Source organism: Nothobranchius furzeri, chromosome 6 (genome assembly GCF_043380555.1).
Source record: "Nothobranchius furzeri strain GRZ-AD chromosome 6, NfurGRZ-RIMD1, whole genome shotgun sequence".
Classification (NCBI taxonomy): domain Eukaryota; kingdom Metazoa; phylum Chordata; class Actinopteri; order Cyprinodontiformes; family Nothobranchiidae; genus Nothobranchius; species Nothobranchius furzeri.
Genome location: NC_091746.1, coordinates 73,419,472 through 73,428,044, shown reverse-complemented (window position 1 = coordinate 73,428,044; position 8,573 = coordinate 73,419,472). Strand labels below are relative to the sequence as shown.

Here is an 8,573-nt window from a genome sequence, read left to right as displayed (position 1 = left end):
GCAGAGAAACAATCGCACCTTTTGTGTTATATATTTAATTAAAAATATGAAATTCATCAAGATGTATATAAATTGAGACAAAACTTTGTTAAACAACTACATATCCGTTCAAACATAAGGCAAATACAATAAAATCACCACTATGTTTTTCTGCGCAGCTGTTTTTTATTTAAAAGCTGATCAAGATAAAAACAACAATTAAAGTCCAACTCAAATATTTGCAAAAGTATAGATATGCAAATGCAGTTGGAGAAAAGGTCTGTAGAACTACTGAGTTGTTGAAGCTGGTGTGTTGACAGAAAACACGGATTAATCAGTCCTCAGCTGGATCGATGCAAGTACCGTGGAAGATTGTTTTTAGCGTAAATGTTGTAAAGGGGAGCGCACAGTGGAGTGAATGAGATAATTAGAGCTTTATATAATATAATTTATTAATCTTAGTTAATTATAGAACAGAAAGTGGCTTCAGAACAGCAGGACTGTAGGTGAACTGCAAGAAGGAAATGTGATTTTATTTCAGAAAACCCAGACAGAAACTACCTTTTCACAAAGCTCAAGTTTCAGTATTTACAGACTGTTTATTTATTTCGTTTAATAAACATTTTGTTGAACGCAGCTGATGAAAGACAGTCAAACGCAATACGTAATGCCAATGTTGCGTCAGGTTCCTATACATCCACGGGCCAATCACAGTAAACCATTTTAGGCGGACTATTTGAACGTGTCTAAATGCAGATTGCTGATTGGCTAATGAAAACGTCAATCAAGAAGGTGCGTCTCCGTTCCAGTTTCTGTGTTCGGATCGAAAATTACATTTGTCTGTTGACCGGAACTGTTATCAGTCTCGGGTTTGGACATCAGTCACGTTTGTGAAAATGCGATGAGAATCTGACAGTAAAATGGTAATTTAAGGGTTTAGTTGGCACAATTAAACCAGAGAAGAGGCGGGCCTTCGCGTTACACAACGCCATGTGATTGGCTGTTATGGAGTGAATACGACATGTAGGCGTGCCTACGGCGATCGTCAACAAAAGAGAGAAAATAAAGGAGGAACAGAAGAAAGCTCGGAAGGAAAAACAGCTGAGAGGAGACGGCAGTTATGAGGGTTTAACAGGCAAAAACAGGTACAGGAAACCTTCTAGAACACATTTATGTCGTATTATTTACACCGAGACCGTATATTTAATGTGTAAAACGCGGCTTTACTGCGATCTGTGTTCTGTAACAGTAAGAACAGGAAGACCCATAACAAACAATAGACCGTTAACACAGCTCTTAATATTATGAGTATAATAAACGTTATGCTCGTCTCATAACAATACCAGTTCGTCTGGCGACATTTCAAAGCAAATTTGTACAAAATAACTTTAAAATGTTTTTATAATTCAGTATTTTCTAGCAGGAGCTGGCCGTCCTTTTGTTTCGTCTCTTGGTGACATTAAACGTGATGAATCAGTTTAAAACATATTTTTTAAAGGCGTGATTTTTGAGCCACGAAGTGATGCTTTAGCCTTTTTGTTTATATGTTTGTTAGAGAAATGGTTGAAAAAGATCCGCCCCTCCCCCACTCCTGCCCGAGGGGATTTAAAACGCCTGCTGGGCTCGGTTCTTCGGTCCGGTCCGCTTCGAACCTCCGGCAGACAGAGAAGAACCCGTTTTTATGAAGTTTAGCTCGGTTATCAACAACCCGAGCCTTAAAAAGTAGCTGTTTGACGGTCAGAGGACAAAGAAGGCGTCTACCGGGGGAAATCTGACGCCGGAGCCCAGCTGAGGGAAGTGGGCCGGGCTTGATGCTCCCTGCCGGGGCTGAGGGATCACCCGAAGGCCGGTCACAGCTCATCAGTTTCTGCTGACATATAAACAAGAGTCGCTCTCATTTTTAACCAGATTGTCCTAAATATACCGGAGGTGTGTTATTGCTCTGGGTTAGGGCTGTAATAACACTTTTTCAGTATTATTATTAAACTACAGATTCACGTCAGACAAGACAGAACTTAACTGAAAATCAATTAAAGCAGCCATAGTTTATGCTAGTTTGTTGTTTTTCTGGGAGAAGAATGAAAACGACACCATCTTATACGGTGGTTTTATTCAACACTTTTCTTTCTGCTCATTTTTTCTGGCGGTTGTATTTTACATTTTAAAAAATTGCATCATCAGACTGTTTCTAAAGAGCAGAAAGCCCAACGTCTGACGTGAGCATCGCGTGCCTGTAAACGTCAGGAAACCGGTGGAGGGTAAAACGGGAAGTGTCCGTCCTCAAAACAGTGACAGATGAGCGATGCGTGATGTCTTTAAGCAGCAGGGAAAAGTCCAGAGATCTGAACCTGGACCTGGAAGGTGGCCAGAAACCGGAAGAAGTGCCGTGACTGAATCAGCTGTTTATAAGCTGATGGCTCTTTCTTCTTTCAGAGATAAAAACCCTTGGAGAAGTTCTTCCAGAGCCAGCGGAGATGGATGCTGTCAGGCTGAAGAAGGAGCTGAAGCTCAACTATGAGCAGGAGGCGAATTATCTCCCCAAAGAGGCCGGGCTGAAGCTTATCGAGTCTGCGGTGGAGGTGAGATCCAGGCCACGATACGTTCAAGTAACAGTCATACCTTTCTCCACCGGGTTACTGACGGTCTTGGCTTTCCAGGGGGGCAGTCGGATCTCGGCCAAGTGCAGAGATGCCAAAGTGGAAGATCTGTGGAGCCTGACGAGCTTCTTCGGCTACAGCACGCAGACCTTCGTCCTGGCTGTTAACCTACTGGACAGATTCCTGGCCATGATAAAGGTAAGCACCCGGCCGTGGCTTTAGCGCCCGGGTGTACTTGGACGGTCTTTGACACGCCTGCCTGTGACCCGCTCAGGTCCAGCCCAAGCACCTGGCCTGCGTCAGCCTCAGCTGCCTCCACATGGCGGCCAAGGTGACGGAGGAGGAGTGCAACCTGACGCCCACCGATGAGCTCATCCGGATTGGACAGTGCCGGTTCACTGTGTCCGATCTCTGCCGCATGGAGAAGATCATCGCCGACAAGCTCCACTTCAAGTCCAAAGCGGTCACTGCCTTAACCTTTCTACACCTGTACCTCCAGATCGCACTTTCCCACGCCACCGACAGGTGAGCCCACCTGAACCAGTCCGGTCTGGTTCCTGCCTCTCAGACTTGATGTTTTTTTTGGGCCTGTTGGGGTCAATCCCCATCTGCTTTCTGATTGGCCGAAACGCAGCTTGTCTGTCTTAGAGACAAATGTAGAACAGCAGTCATCACCTGACCGAAGGGCACTGATGAGACTTGTTTTACGTTCCCCTGCTGCTGGCAGCAACACCGTACCCTTCTGTAACCCCGCTGGAATAAAGCAACAGTTCCTTCTGCTTTCTGTTCTGCTCTCACGTGACCGTGTGATGGAAACTCGATTAAATCTGTTTTCTAAAGCGGCCAAACTCTGAACTCTAAATCTGTAAACAGGAAGGAGATTCTGAACCCGGAGAAGCTGGAGGCTCAGCTCAAAGCCTGTCTGTGCCGGATCTCCTTCTCCAGAGCAAAGGTAGGAACTCGCAGCCGCTCGGAGATCGGCGTCCCCGTTTGGACTGCAGCACTGAGTCTCGTCTGTGTCCACACAGCCGTCCGTCCTGGCCCTGTCTCTCCTGAAGCAGGAGATCAAAGCCGTGCAGCCCGAGGACATGTTGGAGATCGCCTCCCACATCCAGAGACACCTGAAGGTACGTCCCACGCTCAGCAGGGGATCACTACACCACGGCAGGAAAATAAACCCCCGCGGCCTGGGAAAATATAGGAATACTCGGAAACTCTCCACAGGTTTAGGAATTAAATAGTTAGCAGTTACACACCACACAAAGGGAAACAAGTCGGTTTAATTACAGTTTTAATCTCCAAAAATCAAATGTTCAGATCTGTCGACATCAGAAACACCACCCTCTGCTTTTGATCCTTCCCGTCAGAAGCTCAGAACAAGTTGCGTTCCTGGATGTTTCCAACAAAACGACCAGGAGAGGCAGCAGCTGCTCCGATCTGAAACTCCAGGAAAGCGTTCCGTAGCCAAGGTGGTTTTCCTGGAAAGCTTCCAAACCAGAAACATTTTGTTCCAGAGATCTCCTCAGATTCCTCCAGAGGAACGAGCAGCTGAGCAGCTTTTAGGTGCGACCCTTCAAAGTTCAGGTGTCACATGACCGGCTGATCGGGTTTCAGCACAAATCCTTTAAAACCGTTTCTGCCTGGCCCGCTTGACCTCCCGACCCGAACAGCAGCCCCGGCTCTGTTTACAGCTTTCAGGAGCGCTGCTCTATTGGATCGTGTTAAAGACGTGGCTGTTAGGGGGCGGGGCCGAGCGATCTCCACTGACCCTCTGATTGGTTTGGTTTCAGATTCCTGAAGGAGAGTTGGTGCTGTGGAGCGAGCGCGTGGCCCGGTGTCTGTCGGACTACGCCTCGCCCGAGTGTAGCAAACCCAACCACAGGAAGCTGCAGTGGATCGTGTCCCGGCGGACTGCCCAGACCCTGCACAGCCACCGCAGCGTCCCCGAGCTGCCCACCATCCCAGAAGACTGCTGGGACGAGAGTGAGAGGTCAGAGTTCAGAGAATTAGTTGTCCATCAGGACTGATAAGCTAACAGCTAGTCAAATACATTACAGTTGCTTCAAACTCCAAAACCCAAATCATATAAATAAATCATAATTAATACATTTAATAATAATTTATAATTGACTAAATTCTAACTTTGATCTGAGATCTTCTACTTTTAAAGGTCAGCCTCAGCATAACTACACTTTACCATCTATATAAACACGAACTGGGATCAGTTTTTCATTTTGTTAAGGAATTTAGTCATAAATCATTACAGAAAATCTAAATTCTCTCCTCCAGGCAGTGAAGAACTGTTATGCATACGTAGCGTTGGGTACCAAATTCAGTACTTTTTAAGGTACCGACCGAATTCCATACTACTGACTGAGCACCGACTCACGTCATTTGAAACGGTGCCTCGTTTCGGTACCCGTCCTTCATAACGAGAACTTGCCTAGACAGCTGCGCATGCGCAAGAGCGTTATGTCATCGGTCGCTGCGAGCCAGTTGTAAACAGAGCAGCATGGTAGAGAGAACGCACGCTAAAGCTTGGGTCCACTTCACTAAATGTGATGGGTAACTGGGTGATGATGAAACCAGCAACAACGATCTAAGTGAGATCCTCATCTTAATCTGCTCCGGTAGGTAAATAAAATGTTTAAGATAACGTTAGCTTGGTTTGTTAGCTTCCGTTTCGCTAATGGTGCGTTCGCTTTCTCCTCGGAACTCCGAATTTCCGACTGGAAGAACATGAATGCGCTCTAAAGTTTGGCTTCACTTTACTAAATGCGACGGGTGATTGGGTGAAGATGAAACCAGTGACAACGATCTAAGTGTGAGGCATCATCGTTTTAATCTGCTCCAGCAGCTAAATAAACTGTTTAAGATAACATTAGCTTGATTTGTTAGCTTTCATTGCCACCATTGTTATCAGCTAATGGTGTGTTCGCTTTCTCCTCGGAAATTCTAACTTCCCAGTAGGAAAAATCAAATGAAAAAGGACGGCAAAAGGAATGAAGAAACACAGTAAATTTAGTTCACAGTTAAGATGTTTGCTTCAGTTTAATTATTAGCTTAAAAAACTACAAGGACGATGTTAAAATACAAACAGTTGTATGTTATTTATCGTGATATTTATCAAATATGGTTATATATTGAGAAAATATATATTTAATTATAAAAGCGAATCAAAATATTAAACACTCAAAAGTATCGAAAATTGGTACCGTTAAGTACCGGTATCGATTCCTAGGTACCGGGAATTAGTACCGGATCGATTCAAATGTCAAAGGTACCCATCCCTATGCATACATCACTCACACACGTCATACTAGGTAGCTGCTGATGCTAGCATGGTAAATCACTGTATTTTGTTTACTATCGTGTTCCTAATAAAAACAGAAAATTGCGTTTACAGCTGCAGCTAAAGGTCTGAGCCATATGTCCGTGTCCTACACGTATTTTCAACTAACATAGGTTTGATCTAAAACAATAACCTACATCTATAAATCCGTTTAGAACCGCACCGGTACTTCTGGACTCCAACAGGCGAGTCCCGTTAGCATGACTGCTGCAGCACTAACCGTGTTAGCTCCGCTAAAAGATAAACAAGTAATTTGGGAAAGCTGCGACACACACACACGCAGATATAATCTAAAAGATGATCCCCATTTTTCAACAATAGATCCTCCTATAAGACCGGTAGAACCTCCGTGTCATCCTGGATTAGAAAACAACGATCCGAGCTAGCGAGTTAGCATCAGGAAGATTTATTCTGGTAAGCAATCGGTTCAAGAGATGGTTTGAGTTTCCACTTTGTCTGCGTTTTGCTCCCGCTGTGCACCCACACTTCTTGCGTTTCAGCTCATTTGGGATTTGTGGCTTCAGTTGAGGTATTATTTCAGCCTTTCCCATGTTAATCAGCTGCTCCCGATTGTAAACCAGCTTGTTGCCATGGTTACGCATCATAACAAACGCTCAAAAAGTGGAAAACATAGCAGTAAAAATCCTCCAAGCTTCACAGCACCAGAAACAGAAAAGTAAAGTGTCCAAAAAAATGTTTTTCTTGAGAAACTAGAAGAAAAAATGTCCAAAAAAAGGCAAAACTTACATATAGTCAACAGAGCTACTCCAACATGCAGCCACCTAGAGCAGCGCAGTTCCAGAATCATCCAGGTCGTAATCACAATTTTGTCCTAGCTGCTGCTTAATGTTGCACACCTGATGCATCGAGACCACAAACACGAGTAGAACTTGGTGGCGTACGCAGCTGTGAACACCTAAAGGTGGCAGCTCTCTGCTCAGGCTAGCCGTTAGCTCCGTTTGTACAGAAACTGTTCAGGAAGCTACTTGCAGGCTAATCCAGGAATTGTTTTTAGCTTTAGTCTCTTAAAGGTTTGTTGGTTCCACTTCTAATTTGACAAAGGTGATGCGTAAAATACCAAACATGCCTCGGAGCAGGTATGTAGAACAGAGAACAGACACACCCCTGTGTGTCACCACAAACTAAACCCCGTCTCCATGGTAACGCCACAATAAACAAGCGCGTCAGACCTGCAGATTTCACGAGTGGTTAGTAATAAAATGGTTCAGCCAGCTTTGTGTTTTTCTCCGTAAGAAACAAAAACATTTTCCTGACTCAGACGTGCAGCAACGCGCCCGGGCCCCTCCCGTCAGATACGTGCACTGATCACGTCCCAGCGCCCTGGTGTGATCATCAGCTGATCCGTCTGAGACAACAGGAAGTTTAAAACAGCTGTTTCACTTTCTGCTGTTAAAAAACCTTCTTTATGGCTTTTTCTAACTTTATACACATTTTTTATTCTTTAAGGGAATTTATCTGCTTAACATTGGCAGAAAGTCACTGTTTTAAAAGGATCAGTGATCCAACCCTAAATAATCTCCTCCCTCTGTCTCTTACCCCCCCAGTGAGGACTCGTGCGAGGACCTGATGAGTTCAGGGGAGGAGTCTCTGAGCAGCTCTCTGGGCAGCGACGCTGAAGGTCCCTTCTTCCCGCTGCATCTCTGTCTGCAGAAGCACCGCCCGTACTTCTCCACCTGAAGCCGCCGTCCTCCTCTCACCTTCCCAAAGCCCCACCCCCTCCCCTTATTTATGGTCCCATGAGCCCTGGCGGCGACGTGCACAACAGCTGAGCAGTCCTGAAAGACTCAGCAGCTGTTAAATGTTAGTTAAGAGATTCGTTTGGTGCATCAAGCCTGTCACATTCCAGGATCCAGGATGAAGCGCAGCTCTAGATTAACCCGGGTCCTCTGGGTGCTGAGCGGACGCCGCTGCTGATCCTCGCGTTGGTCCAGGCTGCTGCAGCGCGGACTGTTTGCCAAAATGTTGTTTTTATGGAACAGAAAGTTTGTGATATTGACTGTTAGACTGTTGATGCGTGCAAACGAGCAGCAGTTTGAACTTCTTCTGTTCCATCAGGACAAAAGCTGCGTTGTGAAGAACGGTGGTGCCGTGAACGGTCCATCCCGTCCTCCATCACTTTAGGTAACCGCGCTGAAACGCCGCCCAGCTCTCCTCTGGCTTTTTATCCCTGTAGTAAAATTTTATTTGCACAAATTTTAAGTTTAAAGTCTTTGAAAGTGTTAAATGTTGGAGCCCGTTTGCCTTCCGTGTGTTTTTGTGAACGTGTGACTTTTAGGTTTTCTTTCTAAGTTGCCAATTAGACACCGTAGCGTAATCTCAGCTTTAGAGGAGTTAGGAAACGTCAGGATGTCTTTAGTGTGTCGGAAAATAAAAAAATGTTAATATTAAAACATGTAAAACTGTAAATGATGTACAAAAAAAAGCTGTTGATAATTCTTTGTAGATACTAAGTTATTTATTCTTTTGTCACTTGTACTGAAAACAAAAATCATAAAATTTATTTTTAATCACTTGTCTGGTTTTTCTGAATTTAACTCCTGTCATTTGGGCTCAAAGGTGACTTGTTCTCCGTGAGGATTGTCCCTCCTGAGCTGCTGTAGAAAGATGTCAGATTTAAGGCAGGA

General features: G+C 44.8%; 1 protein-coding gene across 1 annotated transcript; it reads left to right on the top strand.

Annotated features, from left to right (window-relative positions):
* The first annotated feature begins 1,000 nt into the window (after positions 1-1,000).
* Positions 1,001-7,844, top strand: ccng2 (cyclin G2). Its single transcript, XM_015943450.3, has 8 exons — positions 1,001-1,124; positions 2,413-2,558; positions 2,637-2,774; positions 2,851-3,101; positions 3,450-3,528; positions 3,605-3,703; positions 4,367-4,566; positions 7,494-7,844. The coding sequence occupies exons 2-8, from the start codon at positions 2,454-2,456 to the stop codon at positions 7,624-7,626; spliced, it is 1,005 nt and encodes a 334-aa protein (XP_015798936.1). The 5' UTR covers positions 1,001-1,124; positions 2,413-2,453; the 3' UTR covers positions 7,627-7,844.
* The last annotated feature ends 729 nt before the right edge of the window (positions 7,845-8,573 follow it).